Source organism: Megascapheus bottae, chromosome 16, assembly GCF_031878675.1.
Source record: "Megascapheus bottae isolate mThoBot1 chromosome 16, mThoBot2.hap1, whole genome shotgun sequence".
Lineage (NCBI taxonomy): Eukaryota > Metazoa > Chordata > Mammalia > Rodentia > Geomyidae > Megascapheus > Megascapheus bottae.
The window spans coordinates 28,843,533-28,867,746 of record NC_143524.1 but is presented as its reverse complement, the minus strand read 5'-3'; the positions used below and the strand labels follow the sequence as shown (position 1 = coordinate 28,867,746).

Here is a 24,214-nt window from a genome sequence, read left to right as displayed (position 1 = left end):
CTGACAACTCCTCCCTCTCTTTCCTGCTAAGAACTGTTGTTTTGAAAACCTGCTACTATATCCACTATATCCACCACCATAACTCCCACCATATGGACTGCCAGAGCGTCTTCCACCAAAACTACCCAACCACTCTCCATGAGGCTCACATATAGGATTTTTGTTGCTGACTTGAGAGATGCTATCACAGACTTTCCTGCCCAAGCTGACTTTGAAATTGGACCAACTAGACCTCAGCTTCCTGAATAGCTCAGATTACTGACATAAGCCATGACATCTGGGTCCCTAGAGTTTTCCATTCCTTTTATTCATGGTTGAGTGCCTATAGCAATAATTAGAACTGGATTCTAACTCTCAATGAGAGGCTAACTGAAGGAGCTGAATTAAATAATATACATTTGATCTTGGTCTTGAATGCTGAGTGTTGGCACTGGTAAATGAAGAGGAAAGCAAATGACTATGACGGAGGATAAGAGTCACTGGAAAAGCAGAGCAATAGGAAATAGCTTGTTTGTGAGTAATGTAATGCCCAAGCAGAGAAATGGGAAATAGCTTATTCCATTTATTGGAGTGGGAGGTGGTATCAAATAGACTTCCAAATGGAACCATGCCTCCATGAGAGGTAAAGTGACGGTAACTGTATCATACATTTGAAAAGGACTTGAAATGATCTTCTGCTCCCAACTCAGACCATGGTAGTTGTCCGTTCTTCTAGGAATAAAGGCCAGTGTAATGGGCCAAAGATTGATGGTGCCACCAGAGCCAAAACATATGAGTTAATAAAATAAAAATAATAAAAAATAAACATCTTGAAGATATTGAGGAGGAACAGGAAGTTGGTGATGAAAGGCTCTGAACTAGAGATTCAACAAAAATTGAAGGATAATGATTTGAACAAAGGCAGCAGTGGTATCTAGATACTATGTTGAAAATAAACTATACAACTTGGGTGTTGGGGTGGGAGGGGAAAAACTAGGGTAGAGCAAAAGAAAGAAATATATTCCTTACCTAAATTTTGTAAGTGTAACCTTTATACATCACCTTTATAATAACAATAAAAAGAAGTAAGAAATTAAATTTTAAAAAAATTAAAAATGAGTTTCAGAATGGATGGTTCCCCTGACTTTTAGTCACATCACTGTGTTCAATGAACAGCTACTTTCCCTTCCAATCAAATATGGTTATAACTCCTTTTTGTTAGGAATTGCTTTGATTTTCCAACTATTCAGAAGGAGAAATCTAACTCTCTCAGTTAAAAACAAAGATATCTAAAAGCAATTATCTATCTTGTTAATCTGTTTTCTTGGTACTTAGCCAAAGACCTGGCAAATATTCAGTTTCATTACAATAAGTAAAAATATAACCTTGACACTCAAAGACTTCCTTTAGCCTGCCTTCTTCATATTTTGTTTGATGATGCTTACAGCACTCTTTCTATATCTAAACCTTGATCCTTTCTCCATTCACCTACTCATCTTTCCTCAAAAGAATACTTTTAAAGATTCTAGGTTAAGCTATTCTCATTTGTAAGTGAAGAACAGGCTTCAGTGTGATTTGATCCGATCTGGCTCCCCAAATGAGTGACTGAAGGGATTTACAATAAGCATCCAAACAGTGCCAGAGCATTATCAAGGACCTGGTACTGCACAGAAGCAAGCACATTCTTCTCACAGGGAGGTACTTGCAAAAGTGTCTAAGTGTGGAACCCACTTCAAGACTCATCAACAAATCTTTTTGCTGGGAGGGAAAACTCCGTGTACAATACAAACATTCCAGTAGACATGTTTACCCATTCACTTTCAAATAATGTGATGTTTGAGGTCTGTTAACTCAGAATCCTTTTTTCTCTCTTCCACCACCAGAGGGCAGAAGGTGGGAAATAGTTATCACCATTGTATTTATTTCTGCAGGTCTTATTTTTGCATCTCCAAAATCATGATTAGAGTATGGTTGCAGTAGGAAAATATTGTGGCTTTGGATATTTTTCTATTTTAATATTATATATTCAAATCTTTACTTTCTAATACATCACTACATATTCTAGAAATAGAAAGGTCCTTATCTGCTAATTCCAATGGCTTAAGTAACATAAAAAATATGTGTATGCTAGGGTTGGAGGAAGCAGAGAATGAGCCCTCCAAATCTCTAGATGTTTCCAGCAAAGCACAAACATTGAATATTATTACAGGTCAGATAATAATGGTTTTCCTCAATTTGGGGTCACAAAGTTGTGGTACCTGCAGAAGAGAATCATCGACCCACGATAGTGAATGCAAAATAGGACACTGGCATCCAGAAGGAGAGAAATAACAATGACATAAGACATCACAGAATGTAAATGTTATAGATAATTCAGTATATTCATTTATTTGTAAACTGCCAAAAGCTTTGGTGGGCACGCTTTTGATAGCCTCCACATTGTCTTTTAAGTTGTATAAGTTGTTTCTTTTTTCTATTAATTCTCTCTCCCCAAGTTATCACTTATACAACTATAACTTTCTATGAACATGCCTTTTAACAATTTATAACCACAATATTTCCATGACTTTCTGTAACTTTCCATATGACTCTTGTGTGGCAAGTGTGAAATCTGGCACTATCCTGGTCTCAGAAAAGAATGACTATTGCTATTCTTATTTCCTCAAATGTTGGCATTCACTCTAAATCTTGGGTTTTCCCATGGTTCTATGGCATATGGCAAGTAAAAATTGCTCTTAATTATAGAAAGAAAGGATTGAGATAATATATGTAAGTTTGTCTAACTACATTTCCTAACTTACCTCTGTAAGTTAGATGCATACAAAAAGGACATATTTCATGTGTCATTATATTCTTGAAGTTTGTTTGTTTGTTTTGCCAGTCCCCAGTTTTCAACTCAGGGCTTGAGCATTGTCATTGGTCTTTCTCAAGGCTAGAGCTCTACGACTTGAGCCATAAGCATCACTTCTGGCTTTTTCTATGTATGTGGTACCGAGGAATTGAACCTGGGTCTTCGTGCATGCTAGGCAAGCGGTCTACCACTAGGCCAAACTCCCGGTCCTGAAGTTTTTAAAATAAAAATACTGAATGGAAGAATTCGCCCATATTTATTTCCTGTTTCTAGTTTTTAACAAAGGAGAAAAAATCTAAAGATACTTTATGCTAGGCCACTAAATATAGCCATATTGAGTACTCTAGCATGGTCATAGATATGATTCTTCTGTATATGCGGTACTGAAGAATCAAACCTGGGTCTTCATGCATGCTAGACAAGCACTCTACCATTAGGCCAAACTCCCAGTCACAGACAAACAGAATGACTTCTATTTCTGGTTCTCCAGAAATTATATAATGATAAATTCTCAGAAATATCTCAAAGGATAACACTGTAAAGTAAAATCAAATAATGCTGAACTAAAAATTATCCTCTTAAAAGCCTTAGAAAAGAAAGAAGTCACACATGAACCCTGAGTCTTATTTAAATAGCCACCACCTGAAAGATGTGTGCAATTATTACAGTAAGCATTTACTTAAGAACCTAAAAGCAAATAATGACATAACTATAACTATGCTTTTCAAAGCAGTTTTCTTCTTAGGGATATTTTCTCCTTACTCTATTTGTCACTGAGTTAATTGTTTTATTATGCCAATTAGTAGAGCAACAGGTCCCCCAATTAGGGACTTACCCCACAGAAGGTACCCATATCTGTTGAGTGAATATTTATTGAAATGGCAAAGAGAAAAATGCAGCATTCAAGATACAATAAGAATTCATTACTTTAAGGCAATTTTTAAGTTAAATTTGCCTGTAAAGCATCATAGCAATGATTTATGGATTGTTTGAAAAATGATCATGCAAGGAGAAACAGAAAGTTTATATTACTACTATAAATATTTTTAAACCATCACAATTTAATTTATGGGATTGAAAATTTCAAAACACTGTCCCTGTGTGATTATCATACCATCTCGATTACAGTGATATCTCCTTATAGTAGTAATTCCTTGGTCAAATGGGGGACTCTTACATAGTTTATTTATTTAAAAAATTAACATTCTACAAGAAAAATCACAGATGTGTTGGTCACAAAAAACTGTGTAATAGTTGTAATTTTTTAAACAAATAATAAAAAGAAAAAGAAAACAATTGTATAATGTTATATAAGTAGGCCTAAATTATTTGTGAAGTATTAACATGGCCATCCACCAGAGGGCAACATTTACAAGATGTTTAAATAATTTTCCAAAAAGTGTTTCCTTAGGGGTGAATATAAACAAGTCTAAATCCACTTCATTGTTAAGTAATATCTTACATAACTATTTTAAAAAGCTGTGCATGCTATCATCTGAACAACTGTAAATGTGAATGTAGTAAAACACAGAAAAATAAGTTAAAGAGAAGATCCAACTTTCTAAAGGGAGCACATTTTTACATTTTTTTGTTTTTTTTGTTTGATTTGGTAATGGAGCTTGAACTCTGCCTGGGAGCCATCCCTGGGCTTTTCTGCTCAAGGCTACTACTCTACACCTTGAGCCAAGCCCCACTTCCCATTTTCTAGTGGATAATTGGAGATAAGAGTCTCAGGTTCTTTAGTGCCCCAGCTGGCTTTGACCCAGCCTCCTGAGTAGCTAGGATTACAAGAGGGAGCCACAATACCCAACCTTTTACATAATTTTTGTTCCTTTCAGTTTATTATTAATCATTTGACTTAAATAAGTTTGGAAAAAATTTCATTTGGAGAAGAAAAGGATAAAAATCTTGACGTCAGTGAATAATTCATGAAAGCATTATGAAAATTCACAACCAGAAGGCAGAACTGTGATCTTATTAGTCTTTATTTGTGCCAGTTACAACACTGAAATTTATTAATAGTAAGTGGTCTATTCAAAGTTACAGGAAAGATTATCAGCAGTATGTAGATCCCAAATCCAAACAGCTGAGACCAAATGCTATACTTGAAGTGATTGGTGCTGAATATGTGATTTGATCAGACTTGGATGATTATTAGAGTGCTAATCTTAGACAGACTGCATTTGACAAGTGCATGTGAAAAGTTGACCAGAGCCGTGCTGTTTCTTCATCTTCATTACCCAAGGCATGACTTTCCAAAATTCTTCTATCCAACTTTGCTCCCCATAAAATAATAAATAATAATAAACTAAAAGTGGTGAGCTCATCATGCAAATGAATCAATTCATAAATTGTCATCTTCTATCATGTTAGTTCTATCCAATGAAACCTTCTTAAACAGTAATCGTTCTCCCAGAGGAAAATGTATCTAATGATGGAATTTAAGTGATCGTTAAAACTTCATGTAGAGATTTGGACTAAATGAGAGTGTCCAGAAAAAAAAAAGCTGGCTTAAAAACCATACTCTTAAAAATGAGTGCATAAGTATGACCATTCTTTTTTGCCTAAGTTAAATTTGGTATGCTTATAATGACCATAAAAGTCCTTCTCAGTAGTTGGAATTTGGGATCAGATGAAGAAATTCTGTTGGGTTAGTAAATAGTATTGAGATCATTATCTTTTGTGTTGAGCTGCTTTAAGAATCAATATTTTAATTTAACATTTATTTTTGTAGTTTTCCAGACACAGCATTTCCCCTATATTATGTCTTTGGTAACCATTCCTCCTTTGGTTGAATGGTGACTCTTCCCAACTCCTTTGGGGTGTCTTCTTTTACAGAGAGCTACATTTCTCTTAAAGCATTTAGAAAGATAATGAAATAATGTTCCTTAAAATCTTGCCTGTATATTTTTACACACACACACACACACATACACACACTGACACACACACACACACACACTGACACACACACACACACAGAGGACTGTATTTGACCTCCTTAATTTTACAATTATTTGTTTATATTGTATTTACTTATGTGTCTATCTCTCATAAAGCTTGTGAGATCTTTCCTGAGCATTCCCAGAACTAGAATTAGTCTTGGCACTCAATGAACATTTTTAGAATGAATAAATCAATATTAGCACTTGTTCTGATTCAAACAAACTATTATTAAGAGAGCAGAAGAGAGAACCAGATGGTATTTTTTATAAAGATGAATATGATTCTATAACTAGAAACAATATTTCAGAGACAGACAGACAGACAGATAGATAGATAAACAGACAGATAGAGGGACCTGACCATAACATTGTAGTCAGTTTAGATTTCTAATTATTTGGGGGAGAAACTTAAGCAGAATTGCTTAGGAAAATCATTTTTGTATTGCCACCTCAGATTCACAAACCCATATTATGTTTTACTTTTCAGATGTAATTCAAGTGTCTAGAATTAAAAAGTCATGGATAGAACTCAATGATTCAAGCCAAAATAATTGAGTCACTGAACTTTCAGAAAGCACAGATTATTTTGTGATAAGCATCTCTGTGAATTGTGAGTAGCTGGACCTTTATTTACACAGAAGTTGCCTAATGAGTGCTTTTTTTTTTCCTTTTAATTTCTTCATATCTGAGCTGGTGGTGAGCAAGGCATTCCAAAACCATTCAGAAAAAAAATCACTTTTCTATGATTTTGTGACTTAGATCCATACTCCTGAGATTCAGTCCCATGGTCCCAACATACAATTTACTCACCTCCTTGGCTCAAATAACATCCAAGATTTTGACCTTGGGAATGTGGTTCAAGGCCAAGCTTTTCTATAAGCATTTTCCTGAATTAGGTGAGTGGTGTAATTCATGTGAAAGACATTAATAATTAACATTAATTTAGCAAAGCTTGTTTCACAAAATGAAATAAATCCATGGAGAATATGCCTACATGGGTAAAACCAAATTTTTACATGGCTCAAAAATTCTGCCTTAGGAGAACCTAGCACAGAGGGAAGAAAAGAAGGCTTTAATGGATTTATAAGTACACTAATATGAATCTTTTAAAAATCATCAATTTTAGTTTATTGGCTAGCTGAAGTTAGAGGCACACATTTCTTAAGTACATTGATATTTCTGTATTGTATTGCAAGTTGGCAAAATAAAACAGCTTAAAATCATAAGGAATTTAAATCCAATGGTCTGTGTCTAATTTAACTATGTATTCTGACATGACAGCTGTTCATTTTTTTCTCATTTTCTTTCCTCTCCCCACCTCTTTATTTGTCTCCCTTTGTTTTTAACCTGCCTATCTTTCTTTCTACTCTTGGTTAAATCAAACACAGGAACAATGTAATTATGCTTTACCTTTACATACATTTTATATTCTAGAAGCTTCTCAGACTTAGTAAAATATGTTATGTTCCTTCCCTGCAAAACTATCAAAACTGGAACCAGCATACTGGCCCCCAAAAATGTAGCAAGCTGCGAGAAACTTGTCAATTTTTAATGAAGTCCTCCTGGGTGAAGCTCAGTGCAGCGTTCTCTCTGCAAACCTTGAGAGGATGGCGTCTTCCCAATTGGTTTCCATAGCATAAGCCCGTTGCTGAAGAGCCCTGGAATGGTCTTTGCTATCTGCCCAGCTCCCCTGGGGAGAGGGGAGGGGACAGAAAGTTGGTAAACTGGCTAGTCAAAAGCAGCATCCTGTTTTCCTGAAACTTACTCTGTCCGTGGTGCTGAAACCATTAAGCTGAGACTTGCCCAGAAGAGCTCAGTCAGCGTTTCTGAAAATTCTTCAATGATGCTTCCCAAATTGGAGCCGTGCATCTGTTAGTTACTCGCGTCCTCAAGGAACAACTAACCTTCTCCATCTTAATTCGACTCTACTGCAGAGCAGAATTGCGCCGGCGTGATGGGAGGAGACCATCAGAAAGGGAGGAAAAACTAACAGCAGCATGGCTCACCTGAGACCAAAGGGCTCCCTTGAGTTTTGAAGGAGCTTAGCTTTTGACAGCAGTGCCACCATTCTTCACAGGAGCAATATTCTTTTGCTTTTGTCCTTGCAAAAGGGTTCTGTAACATTACTGAATCCTCGATTTAAAAGCCAAAAAAAAAAAAAGATTGAAGCGCAATTAGTCTTTAAAGAAAATCAGGAATTTACATTGTTGTTGTTTTTGTCATCTTTTCTCTCACTCCCCCCCCCCCACCATGAACTGACTTCCAGGACGAGGAGTCCGCCCGCACCCGCCCAAATACCATGGCACTGCATGCGCCTCGAGCCACCAGATCCTCCCCCTTCCAATGAGACTTTCTGATTGTGTCTACCAACTCTCCTATTAGGAACCCCGTGGGTTGTATGCAGCTATTCCGTTGTATTCTCATCCTCACGCTCCCTCCCCGCTCTCACTCTCACTCTCGCTGGAGGCACACCAGTACCAGTCCTCGGAGAAGAAAAAGCTTACACCTACCTGCAGCGAGTAAGGCAATATGCGCATCCTTCCTCTTTCTTAGCAATCACTATCTCAAACTGGCAAGATCCGACACCAGTCTAGGCAAGAATGGAGACCGTAAAACAAAGGATTTTGACCCCAGGAACAGAGGGGCTAAAGAATTTTGCTGGAAAATCCCTCGGCCAGATCTACAGGTAAGCAAACTCATGCCTACCTGGGGTTCAACATGGAGGGGAGGGGAATGTTAAGGGCTATTTCTCGAAAATCTTGTTTAGTTAGAGAGGTTTGTAATATGATCAGTAGGTATTTGTCCTGCTCTTTGCTGCAAGAAAAACGGGGGGGGGGGGAGGAGGAGGCTGCTCTGGAAACGTGCTTGTTAATGCAGGAATGTTATACTAAATGAACCTATCTGCTGGGTATATGTGTTTTTGAATGTGGGAGTTTTATTTTGATACCTGAAGATTCCCACCGAGGACATATTCTCATTGAAATTAAGAACTGACTAGCACCTGTTCAAAGAGTTTGTGTGTATTTGTTTATTGATGCCAAAAATTAAATTCTTTCATCTTTCATGAATTCATATATATATACATATATCCTTTAAAAAGTGAACAAGGAATCAGCTTCAAACTATAGTAGAGAATTAGCCAGGCAATCGTCCTTTGATATTGAATGAACAGATTTGAAAATATACTAATAATTGACAGTAGAAGTAGTTCCTGTCTCAGAAGTTAAAATACTACACATATTTTTATGTATTTAGCTTCTTATGGAAGTATCTTTCATGCTTGGAAAATGTAGCCGTGCTGATTAAAACAACTATAATTGCAATAATCGGAAAAGATCACTCTGAAGGTACCAGATATCACTTTTAAATATTTTATTCCTCTTTCAGTAATGGCGCTAATTACGTTGGAAACTGAACAAATTAAAATCTTTTCCGATTTGTTCTAGTATACACAATTTTTTTCCGTTAATTATGGGGATAAAAAAAATCAATGAGAAAGTTCATATACAAAAGGATAAACGATTGCCACAGAGCACAAATGTTCACATTTGGAAAAACGAAGCCTTTGTAAATGATAAGGCTTGTAGAGAAGATAACCAGTGCAATTCCCTGCCTTCCAAATCTCTGCATTTTTGGTGGGCTTCACACAAGCACCATCATCTACTTACGCCGCAGTGGACACCGCAGGCGCCCTGCAGTCCCAAAGCCACCCTGCAAAGGGCGTTCTCTTTCCCAGCCAGCTGCTATCAGGTGGGCAATTCAAGGTGCAGTCTCCTGTTATGCATCTATAGGTATATTAAGACAATGTAAAAATATCAAGTTGGCAATTATTTTTCCTCTCTGGACACACAATTTTCAATGATTTTTAAGGCTCCAATTTTTCTTCAGCGATATACCTTCACCTAACTGCAAATACCCTTCTGAGTTATTCTCCAGGTGACGTTTTCTAGAATTTAAAAGTGTTTGAAGGAAGCCTCAGATTTCTTTGCAGCAGTAGTATCCTCAGACGTGCAACCTTGATCGGAAAATTTCGTTTGCTTCACTAGTGTGTGTGAGAGAAAGCAAGTAGATGCGTGCAGCATTTAAAAGGACACAGCTTTAAAAATAATTCCTTGGTGGATTGGGAGAAACATTGCAAATTGTAAGCCTAGACATGGATCAAGTATTAAAATAATCAGTATCAGGGGACTATAGAGCTGTTACCTTTCACACTCTTTAAAGACTAGAAAATGCAGGGGTAGATTATGGATCATAGCAACCAAATCTTTTTTTTTTTTTCAGTAACACCATTCCACCATTCTTCCTTTCCCTTCCTTTTCTCCCCATCCCCCAAGGACCAAAGCTCAAAAAGAATTGAATCAGATGGCTGGAATGGTGTGAAAACTATGTTAATTTTTTTAGGTGAAATCTACTTGGAGTGGCACTACTGAACAAATGTTAATGCAGGCTCCTGGTAGGGGTGGCGTCTCCCATTCTGTCTTTGGAAATGAGCTCGGGGAGATCTTTCTGTGTTTATAATCCAGATAGTAATGACGCAAGATTGTGGATAATTAATTATTCATGTTCTAGCAGTAGAAAGCTTAAGTGTCGGCCATATGCTGCGGAGGCCTTTGTTTCCAACTGGAGTAAAAAGGAAAAAAAAAATTAAGAAGATGTGTACAGGGGAAATCAGCCTTGATCAGGAACCCTACGGCTAGAGAAACAGGGAGTGCTTGACCCTCCCAGAGAGCTACCCCCGCCCTTCTCAGTGCGGCCACTGGCCTCCCAGGACAGGGAGTGTCGGCTCCTTGGCGGGGTGGATCTCTGCATTCCCCATCCTTCTTCCAGCCCTCCCCCGACCAAGCTTCCGCTTGAACTCGAGAGAAAGAGAGAAGAGGGGGGAAGCGTTGCAGGCCAGAGGCTGCGAGTTGGAAAACACCCTAAGCCATTGTCAGTGTCTGCGCGACGAGAACCTGAGGGTGGAGGTGTGTGCACGCGGAAGCCCTGGACGGCCCGCTGAGCTAACCTTTACCCCAACAAATCCTAAACCCTGAAAGTTAGGTCGTAGTGACCGGTATCCAAATGCAGACCCTGGAGATTTGATCCCAAGATAATAGGGATTAGAAGCTTGAGCCTCCACGTCCTGGAGTGGTGGCACTGGGGAGGAAGGAGGGATGGTGAGTGCTGGAGAGCCCCGCGGACGTCTCCGTCCGGGAGAGAGGCCTCACCACCTGTCTTGGCGACGCAGGAGGGAGTCAGCGCGACTCCCCTCAGCCTCCACCGGTCTCGAGGGAACGAAATTATACAAGTGTTAGGGAGCTGCCTAACCTGGGGTGCCTATGCTTCCCCCCTCAACCTGACGCACAGGGTACTGGAGAAGAAGCAGGAGGGCGGGGAGACCATCGAGCTGACCGAGGATGGGAAACCCCTGGAGGTGTCCGAAAAGAAGGCCCCGCTGTGTGACTGCACCTGCTTCGGCCTACCCCGCCGCTACATCATCGCCATCATGAGCGGCCTAGGCTTCTGCATCTCCTTTGGAATCCGCTGTAACCTGGGCGTGGCTATCGTGGACATGGTCAACAACAGCACGATCCACCGCGGGGGCAAAGTCATCAAGGAGGTGGGCAACCCCGGGCCTGCGCACGCGCCCCCCATACGCCCCCCACCCCCAGCCTCGTCGTGGCCTCCCAGAGCAGCATCCCCTACGGGTACCCCATTTCCCCACTGGACACCGGGCTCGCGGAGGTCTGGGTTCTCTTTGTAGGCCATTTCCTAGCCAAGCTCTCCCTTCCCCATCTAGGAAGAACACACTAGCTGGATGTCCCAACAGCCATTACAAGCTGATGGCTGATAATGCCTACTTCATATAGATAGATAGATATAGATATAGATATAGATAGATAGATATTAATGTAGTGTAACAATTAGGAGCGCCTCCGTTATCTTTCTTCCCAGTTATACTTCTCCAGATCCCATCCATTGTAAATAAACCAAAAATGGGAAACGGAACGCGCTGTGCACACTGATTGAGGAAGGCCTTTGCCAAGGTCCACCTCGCCTACCCAGAGAGAAAATAGATGGCCTGAGGGGCATCATAGGGCAGCCACTCCACCATCTGAACAGTGCTGGGCTGTGATGCCAAGACAGAGGAGGTCACTTCAAGGTCGTGGATGGGTCCTTTTGTTTAGGACTATCGCATCCCCCCCACCAACACCCCCAAGTAAACCCTGTTAGAAAAGGGCTGGGAGGACTGAGAATTACAGAGAAACTTGCCTCACTGGGCTCTGGGGAATTCAGGAGACACTGAGGGGTGGGAAGGGGGGAGGGGTGGATGCCTTGCGTCTTAAAATTTACTCAAAAGGAGAGGGAGGGGGAAAAAAGGTACCAGTTCATTCCTTCACCAAGATAAACGATTGTCCCCGTTCCGAGGAGGATATTTTGCCTAGGTTTCTCTCAGGATTCACTCCGGGGAGCTGTGTGGACTGCTCTGAGTTACGTTTGACCTCCAGACTTTAGCCCCCTTCCCCCACAATCCTGACCCCCTTCTGTAACTCCTCCTAACTCACCAAGAAACAGATTCCAACCCATGTTTGCTCAAACCCATCCCCGGCGTTATAGACTTGGGGTCTTTCTGGGCCTGCAAGCCTGAGTCTTCCTTCCCCCAAATTAGGTCACATCGCGAGAATTTCTTTCTGAAAGTCACGGTTTGCCTAGATCTAATGGACCCTGCAGGATCCCTTGCGAGGCTTTATCCCTACCTGGATAAGGGACACCTTCTCGAAAAGTCTGAATTTCCAAGAAAAGGGCCCTAAAGATTCCTCAGGAAACGAATGTAGGACGGCTGGCTTAGTATTTCGTCGTAAAAACACTTCCTTCCTGAGTACTGCCTTTTGAGTTACACGAGACCATTTTATTAGGAAACGAAAAATTAAGCCACAGAACCCCACTGCCCCACCCTAATGCGGAAAGGAAGACATGCCTCCCATATCTCGAGTGGTCGCTCGCCAAGTGCTCCAGGCGAATCTTCCATTCTGACTCTGCTCTCCTCACACCGCCGTTTTGTATTGTTCTGTTCTGTTTTTTTTGTTGTTGTTGTTTTTGTTTTTCTCCCACACTGTAGAAAGCCAAATTCAACTGGGACCCAGAAACGGTGGGAATGATCCACGGTTCCTTCTTTTGGGGCTACATTATCACCCAGATTCCGGGTGGATACATCGCATCTCGCCTGGCAGCCAACAGGTAAAAGCTGGAGGCTTGGGGTCGGGGGCTAAGGATTGGTGTTTGTAGTTTTCAAAGACCGATCCGCGGGGTTTGAGAAATTGTGGAAGAAATCTTCCAGTCCGGAGCACACCTTCAAAAGGACAGAATTGCGGGTGTCTCCTTAGAGAGACACCAAGATTTCGTCTGGGTGAGTTTCCCTTCGTCTAGGGGACTGAATTGGGTTCTCCAGATAGACGGTCGACTTATTTTAAGACAGGTTAGGAGGTGAGGGCAGATTTGGAAGCTCGCAGCGGTTGGGGCTCGGGCAAAGTGGGGAATGGGGGATTGCTGAGCTCTGCCCTGTCGCTGGCACATCTTTGGGTGCCCGATCCCTGCCTAGAGCTGAATCCCTGGCAGCGCGCAAGGAGTGCCCCGGCCTAGGCGCCAGCTCAGAGGATGCTCAGAGTCTAAAGGACGTGTTTCTTTGGAGGCTGGAGGGATTCCAGGCTCCCAGGGTGAGATTCCACCTGTTAACGAGCTCTGCCGCGGCGGGAACTGGGGTGTGAAGAGGCGTTTCAGCTGCGCCCCTGGGCCTCCCGCCTGGGGGTGGTGGTCGCTGCTTGGGTCCTAGAGCCAGTTTCCTGGAAGGACCCCCCTCCACCCTCCGCGTCCAGGTCTCAAAGCTGGAGCCAAAGGAACCCTCCCCCACCCCTGCCCCTTTATTGTGTGTATTTTGATTAAACACACACATACACACACACACACACACACACACGCACACACACACACACACAGCCTTACTCCTTTAGTGTGAAGTATGGAACTCACAATGCACATTCGCTCACCCGCCTGCCTGATCTTGCTGATTAGAGACCTCAAATACTAGGAGACATTCTTTCTTCAGACTTCTATCTCCTGTGGCAGTGAGAATACATTCTAAGCACTGGCAGTCCGGAGGCATCTTTCTTAGAGGATCTTTCTCCCTTCCCTTCCTACCTCCCCCCGCCGCCCTCCCCAGGCTAACTGCGAGCTCCCAGCTCCCTCCCTCCCTTCCTCCCGTCTTCCAGCCTCAGTCTTCCCAGAGCCGTGACCCTGAGTCCCCAGTCCTCCACTGCAATGCCTGGAAATTTATTTGGGAGTTTCTTAGTGCTACAATGAGGACTTGAAAGCAGTGTTTTCTACATGACGAGGCAAGAGTGTGTCAGATTAGCAATAATACTTTTTAGCAATTGGGGCTGGATTTCACTTAGGCAGGAGATAAACATTTGAATCAACCTAAGATTTAATGACTAACATAGCTAGAGTCCAGTTTTATAACTCTGATAAAGACAACATTGGCAAAAGGAGAAGTATCAATTCCATTTATTACTAATTCTGGACAGGTAAATTTTCATGTTGGGATTTCTATTATAATTACTTCTATCATTTTATTCCTAACACTTACTGTATAAAATACAATGAAGTGCCCAGAAAGCCCAAAGGTACATATCAAACATATTAATTGAAGAGATAAAAATAAGCCAACAAAGAATTCATCATGGACTACAAAAAATAAATAAAATGATATAAAAATGCAACATGCTATAATATGTATTTCAATGGCTGTACCTTTAAGGGTTGTTTCAGAGCCAGAATCTTCAGCTTGCCAAATGCTAAAATGCTGAAGAGTTCCTGCCAGGAGAACTCTTCAGGGATGTTGCACCTTACTCTTGTGACTCTGGGGGTGGGATCAATAGACAGATTTTCTTCATTTAAACAAATGCAAGCTATATTATCAGCACTGAAAAGAAAAATGATGAGTTAGGTTTTAACTTTATTAGTTTAATTCTCCTCAAAGAAAAGAGCTTCTACATTTTAGAATTTTACTTAGGCCCAAATTCATTTTATCTTGCACTGTATATTGTGTTCTGCATGTCTGAAAAAGTTAAAATTTTGTGGTAAAATGTAACTTAGCATATAAAAATTTCATGGACACATATCTGAAAGTTTTGATGTAGTTTCTCTCCTTTAATAAACTATAACAGATTACAAATACATTTGAAGCTTACTGAGAAAATAAATCTTAAACGTATATACCATATGTTTTCTGACTATGAAAGTGAGAAAAATACATATGGTGATTCATACCTATAATACCAGACACTGGAGAGCAGCAATCATAAGGATTATAGTTCAAGACAAGCCTCTATCTTTTCGAGCAACATCCCTATGTCTTTCAAGTAAAGGCATAAGTGACTGAGCCCTTATTTAATCAGTGTAAGGTCCTGAGTTCGGTCCCCAATTTCACCAGAAGAGAAAAACAATAAATATGAAAAAATCATAAATAATAAATCCATTCAGGTGGACCTATTATTAACATGTTGTGGATCTCCAATTGATCCTAGAATTTTATATTAGAAAGCCCAGGAAAGTTTTATATTAGAAAGCTTTCTATAAATGAAAATATGATATGTTTATAGAATTGATTTAAAATGCACATTTTCTATTGTGATGGATTTTTATTCCAAAATAATAAAAAATAAAAGTAAAAAACAACCTAGCAAAATCAGTCTTTCATCTACAAGCATTGCATGGCCATTCATATAAACGACTCCATATAGGCAATTTAATAGTAGAGGGCAATTTCCCTTGGGTGGAGTCTTTTCCCTGTAGTTGAAAAAGAAGCTCACTTTGGAAACTGCCATCATTACTGTGGGCACAGAGGAACTTGAGTTGTATGGAGAAAGTTCCTCAGGAGAAACAGGCTCCTGGTTACACTTCCTGACACATTTCTCAATGAAAAAGAAGCAGCCATGATTTGGCTTTTCTACCTTTATTGAGCACAAAGGAGCCCCTACTCTCGGTTAGAATTCAGATTCTAAGTCTTCTTACTGTGGAAGTCTGGGTACATTGGCTTTCTGGCTCTCAGAGAGGAAGAGTTGGAGGAGGGGAAGCAAAGATCTCTTAAATCCTTTGTCCTTTGTCTCTCCTTAAGAGCTCCTGCATGTCAAAGGAGAAGAATCTGTCTCTCCTTAGAAGGCCTTATAATGGGAAGACAAAAGAAGATTCCTTTTTAGCAATCTGCAGTGTTTTAAGATGAGAGAATATTTAATGTTCAATGAAAAGGCCACAGTTAATTTTATTTTGAAATAATACAAGGCAGGGGATTCATTGTAATTCAAATATTTGCAAATATGGACTTCCTCAGTACTGTTTGGCATGCATTCAAGCATTCAAATTGCTGTAAGGAAATTGAGCTTTTGATTATAAGAGAAATTTGTTTACTTTGTATTATTTACTATTCTGCCAAGAGTATGATAAATAGATTGATATACCAAAGGAAATTTGACCAACACTACGGTTTTAATTTATGACAGTATATATAAAAAGACTGTTGCCTTTGTTTAGTTGGTATTATTACATACAACCTATACAAACTTTCTTTCCTACCCTGTTCTTGTCATGTTTTCTTTGTGCTATTATAATTTTCACATGGCACTTACCACCAATATTTTTTTCTTGATATTTTTGTCTAATGTCTTCCTTTTTCCGAGTAAATGTAAGTTGTATGAATCCAGGTAGTTTTGATATATATGTATATACATATATATGTATATATATAGCATCATTCTACTGCTAATATAGCCTTGCTCATGTAATTTATTGAATTAATTAAATGAACATTACAATGAGATATTTTGGATCTTAATACCAGTAAAACTTGAATTTTAAAGCCAAACTATGTGAGTTTGGAATGATCAGATGCTCCTTAATAACTGAAGAAAGCAAATTATAATTTAACCTCTTCGGTCCTTGCCTTAGGTTTCTGTAAATAGGACAGAGTACCCATTTCACATGGTTATTTTTTCTGCTCAGTTAGAGGGATGCATAAAATCTTTTCATATGCTCAGAAGTATAATTATCAGATGCTGTCATTCATTATTGTGAATACACTTGTAAATTTAGAGATGAAACTTCTTCCCACAAAATTATCTAAATCTCATTTAAAATCTTTTGAAGCGTTATCTCAGGAATATATACAGTAGAGAGTAATGCTAGCAATTCAGTTTATATAATCTTTAAATTCTAGTCAGGCTTATATATACTTAGAAAAATTAATTTTATATTCATCTGTTGTAAGCTATGGTTTTGTTTTTCCTTTAAGCCTATCTTTTAGTCAAGAAGATTATTTATAGTGTAGTATTTTGTGTTTTCAGATATTTCTTGCACATTTAACTCAACTTTGGCAAAGGAGGTATTTATCTATCATATATCTTTATCTTATATACTATATATACAATTGAATATTATACAATCATATATATTCACATATTTGTATATATATGTATATATATATATATATATAATTGAAGAAGAGCCCGAGGATTACATTGACTGGAGAGTATAATAGCCTCCCTTGACAGGAGCCCAGGTTTAAAAGTGGAGGGGGCTCATCTATTCCAACCTGCTCCATTTTACAAGCAAGAACAGTGAGAGAGGTACTGATGCTTCCATTCTTCCCACGGAATGCTGAGGAGAGTTCAAGTGTCTTGTAATGTGGGACTACAGGCTACTTCTGTACTGCATCTTTGCCTAATACTGGCTGCTGCATTGTTAACACGTGTTTCAGTAACAGGCTAAGCCATCTGCTCTCCGATGGATGACCATCATTTATCACTCTCTAAATCCAGAGGAGAAATCCATGAATTAGAGACAGAAGCCTTTACCACACCCAAGGGATCCTTAGATTTTTGTTTTGTTTTGTTTTTCATTTTGTCACATACACTTATGTGTGCATGGACTACCTTCCATACAATGTTTGTTCACATCCTGAGTGCTGCTGTTCTTTTATTCTGTTAGACAAATTCCATGCTTTAATGGTGGCTTACACGTGCTATAGCATAATCACCAGGAATATGCATGATAATTCGGACTGTCTCTCTACTCTTTTTCTAGCTTGAGCTTCTTGAAGTTAGGGATTTGAACAAGACTGAGGGTACTTTAGGCCTTTTGTTGGTTAAAAAAAACGAAGGGATTATTATTCCTTGGAAATTTTTGCTACATTATTCAGATCACTCTTTTGAAATACTGAAGGAAGTAATGTTTTCTCAAAAATGTATCTCATCTCTTTTACTGTCCCTTGGTTATCTCATATTGTTACAGTATTTCATTTTGTTACCTAATATATTGGATGTATGCGTATTTGGTTATTTGAAATAGGATAGGGAAGAGGGGGAAAACAAGATGAGGGGTGGGGTGGCAGGAGGGAAATGGGGACCAAGACATGGGAAAGAATGTATGTGAGGTAATGCACCTTCTATTTGGTGAATATAATGTAACCCTTCTATTGTTTACATGGAAAAAAACTGCAAGTATCTAAACACATGATTTAAAAATTAAAGTGTGAGCCAGGAGTGTGGCCTAGTGGTAGAGTGCTTGCCTAGCGTGCACAAATCCCTGGGTTTGATTCCTCAGTACCACATACACAGATAAACCTAGAAGTAACACTGTGGCTCAAGTGGCAGAGTGCTAGCCTAGAGGAAAAAGTGTCAAAGGACAGTGCTCAGGCTCTGAGTTAGCCCCAGGATTGGCAAAAAAAAAAAAATGTATTTTTATTTGTAAAATAACATTTGACCAATCAGGTAAATATTCTGTTTTTACTGATTAAAAAACAAACTTTCCATGATTTTTTAAAAAGTTGGCATGATTTTTAAAAATCGCATTTTAAGTGTAAAATCTTTTCATTTTAGGCCCCATTATCACTTTTTTCTTTTACTTTTTAATCTCTTTTTCCTTCATACAAATCAAACAATAAGGATGTGCTTAATTTTTTAATTGGTATAGGCCTTTTAAGACAGATAGCTATGCACATACACAAATACATGCTCTCTATCTACCACTTTTTTCTCTCTACTTATGTATTGCAAGAAGGGGGTCTCTTAACTCTTTCAGTGAAAAATAGTGCAAATTTCTTTTGTCAGAAAATAATTCAGACTGTATATAAAATTTACTGCAGAAGGCCACCTTCAGCCATGGTGGAAATTGTACATTGTCACCTTGCCTTTTAAGGCCAGAGATGATTCTTTCTATTGCCTTTATCTAGCTGCTTCTCAAACTTCTAGCTTCCCTTCCCATTGTTGGCTCTATAGGTTAGGTATCTGGAGTAATGGAGCCTACATTTTTCTGACAAAAGAAAATATCCTTTACCACAGACAAATGATGGTTATATGTATTGAGGCAGGGAGAAGTCTCCTGGGCTTTCACGTGCTTTGCTGAAGAGAGCTTTTCTTTCTTCAATTCCTCAGTCCTCTCGCCCCTCCTGAGCTGTGGTTTCTGCTGCTGCAGCATTCCACCCCTGCAGTGCAGAGGCAGCCTCTGGAAAAGAGGGCGGTGATTTCACAGGAGTGGGTCAGGTGGGCAGCTGGTACAGCAATTCTTCCATCGCCATATGCCACCACTGGGGCATTCCAATTTCTCTGTCATGAGTGATGAAGTCATTTTTACAGCTTAATGATGTACCAAGGGACACAGGGGGCTGGCTTATGCCTGGGTAGTCCTTTTTTAATATGGGAATGGGGCATCAGATGTGACAAAGGGAGGCACCCAGACCCTGATTTGATTAGATTAAATAGATTAAACAGGCTGAATCCATCTACTCCTGCAAACCCTCTAGGAGAGGATTAGTTCCACACCTGGGGTGAGGAACACTAGAATTCATGTTCAGTAACAAGCCACGCTCAAATGGAAATTCATTGATTGAACTTAAGAAAAATGGATACCATCGGAATAAGCGTCATGTCACCAAAGGTCCTGTCACCTTGTCAGGGGAAATCTTTGGGGGCCGACCTGATCCTCTGGGATATTTGCTGCCATGCGGTACAGGCATAGGAATATAACCAAGAATTTCACAGCTAAGTTGGTTTGGACAGCATTGGATGTTAAGAATCCAGTAGTTTGTGGTACAGGTTTTCAGCAGTGGTTCCAGTTGCTCTTCCAAGCATTTTCAGACTAAAGTGAGGAGAAAACAAAGCAACACAGGAAGCCAGTTCAAATAGGTGCAACACAGAAGAAACAATAGGTAAAATTGAGTGGCAAGGGCCTGGAGCATGGCCTAGTGGTAGTGAACCACATACACAGAAAGAGCCGAAAGTGGCGTTGTGGCTCAAGTTGCAGTGTGCTAGCCTTGCGCAAAAAATGTCCAAGGACAACACCCAGGCCCTGAGTTCAAGCCCCAGGACAGGCTAAATAAATAAATAAGAGTGGCAAATGAATACATACACAAAGACTTCCCAGGCCTTGTGGAATCGATTGCTCAGCAATAGAATGGCCTTCTTTCTAAATAGTAGTGTTTGGGGGATAGGGAGAGAGTGTATGAATTATAGATCATCTTTTAATTGCTGTAGTGTTCATTTGAGGAGGCGTTTGTATTCAGAACTGAATAATAATTACATACATCACTTTTGTTTTTAGGTACACCATCTTTCTTTCCTACAGTCACCCCAAAAGACCGGCATCCAGATCCTTCTTTTACTCCTTAAAAAACTGAACATAGAATTATTTGACTTATTTTCTTAAGTCCATACAAAAATTTGTATAGGACAGAAAAGCCAGGATGTCTAATTTTCAATTATAGTTTAGTTTACTAAAGGATATTTTATAATTCCTTAGCTACTATATTACCCAATTCTAAGATAGATCCATAGGAAAAAGAATACAAGTATGAAATAATTTTAAGCTTCTATATATTCTATTATTAGGCCTTTTGATCGGGGACAAACTTGAACTAGAAAAATGGGAGTGATGGGCTTAGAAAAATGGGGGTAATGACTACTTACACAAGCTTATACCTAGTAAGTTATTAAGGCTGAAATTTGAATTACTGTAGTAAGATCATGGAACTTGTATAACTAATTGTCCTAAAAAATGGGAGCTGTTCTTTTGATCTGATCAGTAAGGTCAGTGAAAATGGAACCAAAGACTTTCTCTTTTTTACAAGAAAAATTGAACTTCAATTTATATTTTTATGGGCAAGATGGGTTTTAGCAAATGGTTCCATCCTACCATTTCCCCTCTCTTCTTCCATGAAAACCTACTCTTCAATATTCAGTTATATGTATTCTAGTTGGACATTCTCATATCTCTGCCTTTTGTGGTTACCTGGGACAACACATCTCATATCTCATAGAAGAAAGCCAATGTGTCACCAGGAAACTCATTAGAAATGTAACTCTCAGCATTACTCAAACCTACTGAACCAAGAGGTTCAGCACCAAATCTGACTACCTAGATTGTTTATGGTGAATAGTACCACCATAAGCATGGCAAGCTGTAGTCACCTCTGTGTATGATGACTACATTCCTTGGTTATATATGCAGAAAGCATCTTACAAACAGTTACACATTAGGTCTGATGTTGGGATTTCTTGGAGAACCACAAAACTGATTTTCCCCAATGGGTGCACTATTTTACATTCCCACCAATGGTGTATAAAGGTATTCTTCCCCTTTGACACTCTTAGTAGTGGTAATTACTCTTATTATTGCTACTAGTTAAATGTAATAGGGCTTACTGATGAGATATTCTAAATCATCAACCAGATAGAGTAAATGCAAACCAAATGCTTCATCTCGCTCTCTTCTTTCTATGTCATGGAAAATTATTTGAACCCACTGTCTGAGACTCCAGCTGTGAAATAAGGAATAGAGGAGAAAGCTTTCTTATAATGTTATTAGATTAAGATGAGAATGGATTTTCCACCATTCAGTATTTGACCATTTTTATATTTTGCGTGAATGCTTCATACTTTGGGGGTTGTTTCTAAGGTGCCAGACTACTCTCATGTTTCACAACAGTCTTTGGAACTCTACTACCCTGAGCATCATTGTCCAAGTTCGAATCTGTCTCTCTGTCTCTCTGTCTCTCTCTTTCTTTTTCTTTCCTTTCTTGCATTCTCTTTCTTCTTTCTTCATTTCTTTATCTTTCTTTCTCCTTCCTTCTTTTTTTCCTTCCTTCCTTCCTTCATTCCTTCCTTCTTTTCTTTCTTTCTTTTTCTGGTGCTGGGGCTTGAACTAAGGGTCTGGGCACTGACCCTGAGCCTTTTTGTGCTCAAGGCTACCATAGAGCCACAGCATCACTTCCAGCTTTTTCTGAGTAGTTTATTTGAGATAAGAGTCTCAGGTACTTTTCTGCCATGGCTGGCTTGGAACCATGATCTTCAACTCTTAGCCTCCTTAGTAGCTAGGATTACAGGCATAAGCCACAGATGCACCCAGCTTCACCTGTCTTTTAACTGCATAGAATGCCCTTTATTTGTGTTTTATGTACTAGTACATTGGATTTGATAATATTATCATTTCAGAAATGAGGAATAAAGCACATGTCACTTCAGTAATAAGTACAGAGTTAAATTTGAACTCAGAAAATCTAGCTCTGTTGAAACCACTGTTTTTCCCCTACATTTTTATTAACAACAGTTGATTGTAACCCAAGAGGTTTTTACTTGGACATATTCATATGTGCACATGATATACCTTGATCAGATTCACTGTCTTCATCTCAAACCACTTCTCTCTTCCCAAACCAATCTCAGCGAGCCACCCTGTTCCACATTCACACATGTGCATAAAGTATTTATGCACTAATAGGAGTATCCCTCTCCTATTAGTTCCTACACCCTAGCCATGACCTGTGTTACATTCCTGTTATTCTTCTCTTTTTACATGCATGCTAATTATTGAAGCAATTTCACTCACAATGCTGTTTTGCACATAAACCTGCAGTATTTTCACTCTTGTTTCTTCAGTTTTCCAGAGACCCTATTATCCAACAGCCTTCAGTGAGTTTTATTTAGCCATGTTCATTCATAGAGGTAATATCTTTTATTACTGTTTAGGCTTTAATATCATTTCCCCCTCTCCCTATGTATGTTTATCTTTCTATCACTATCTGTATTCACAATCTATCTTTGTATTTAAAGAAACAGAAACACAAGTATGTATGCATGTACATATGTATTTATACATAGGATACATAGTTCTGTATATGTTTGAATATGTGCATGTCTTTTAGGTTTCACATTATGAGAGAAAACACACACTTATGATTGTCAATCTGGCTTATTAGTTTAATATAATCATCTCCATTTCCAGTTGTTGCTTTGTAAATTACATAATTTGGCACAACTTCACTTTTCTTTAGGATCAATGTATTTATGTGCCACAAATCCATGATCCATACAGCAGTTGTAGGGAATCCTGACTGTTTCTATAGCTTCACTATTGTGAACAGTGTTTTCTGGTTAAATGCCAAGAGCAAAACCACTGGATCATGTGGTAGTTTCTTTCTTCTTCTTTTTCTTTAAGAACTTCTATGCCAATTTGCATAGTGGTTGCTAAATAGTTTATATTCCAACAGTACATGTAGGTTTCTTAATATTGCATTCTTTTCAGTATTTGTTACTATTTCTGTTCTTGATATTTATCATTCAGACTCAAATATTTCAATAGTGTTTTGATTTCTATATTCCTTATTGATATGTATGTTGAGCATTTTTTCATGTCATTTGTACTTCTGTGTTCAAGAAATGTCTGTTCAATTACTCAATCAGGTTCTTTATTTGGGGAGAGTTTTAATTTTTAATCGTGACACAGCACTACACTCTTTTTTGTAAGTTATAGCAACTTTTAAATTTTTATTATAATTACTATCGTATATTATCACTATGACTTCATTTACTAGCACACAAGCTGTCTTAATTGTGACATTTTCATACATACATACATTGTAAATTACCAATCTAGAGTCCTCATGCCTCTACTGTACGTACCTATGTCTGAAAATCAGTTCCACGGGGTTTTTCTTTTGTCTTCTTTCCCAAAGTCTATTTATTCACTCTCATTTACCTTTCTCATGTCCCTCTTCTCCGCTGATATCTGCCCCTTAACAGAGCCTGTTTTATTATCATTGTGATACTTCTAGGGATGAATGTGGATGGGAAAGTAGAGGAGGTGCTCTATAAATATAATCCTCATTGCCTGGCATGAAACTGTTCTAAATAAAGTGTGGCAAAGGTTTGAATGTGTGCATCAATGAGTGCTGTCTACATGGCAAGAGAAAGTATAAAGGCCTCCCACCTAGGGAAAGGCTTGCGAGCACATAGCTCCTATTCATTGGATGTTAACATGTTTCAAAGTTATATAAAATTCAGCAAGATGACGTTTTACAAAGTTTGATGGGCTTTAGTCTTAGCCAGTGTAAGGGCAATGCATTTTCAGAAGCAAT

The 24,214-nt window shown here is 39.1% G+C and overlaps 1 protein-coding gene across 1 annotated transcript in view; it reads left to right on the top strand.

Annotated features, from left to right (window-relative positions):
- The first annotated feature begins 8,200 nt into the window (after window positions 1-8,200).
- Slc17a6 (solute carrier family 17 member 6) overlaps window positions 8,201-24,214 on the top strand; it is a 37,713-nt gene continuing 21,699 nt past the window's right edge. Inside the window, exons 1-3 of the mRNA XM_090348939.1 lie at window positions 8,201-8,461; window positions 11,122-11,374; window positions 12,875-12,993. Of these exons, the coding sequence (XP_090205065.1) occupies window positions 8,376-8,461; window positions 11,122-11,374; window positions 12,875-12,993 (458 nt within the window). The 5' untranslated portion in view covers window positions 8,201-8,375. The remainder of the gene's footprint in view (window positions 8,462-11,121; window positions 11,375-12,874; window positions 12,994-24,214) is intronic.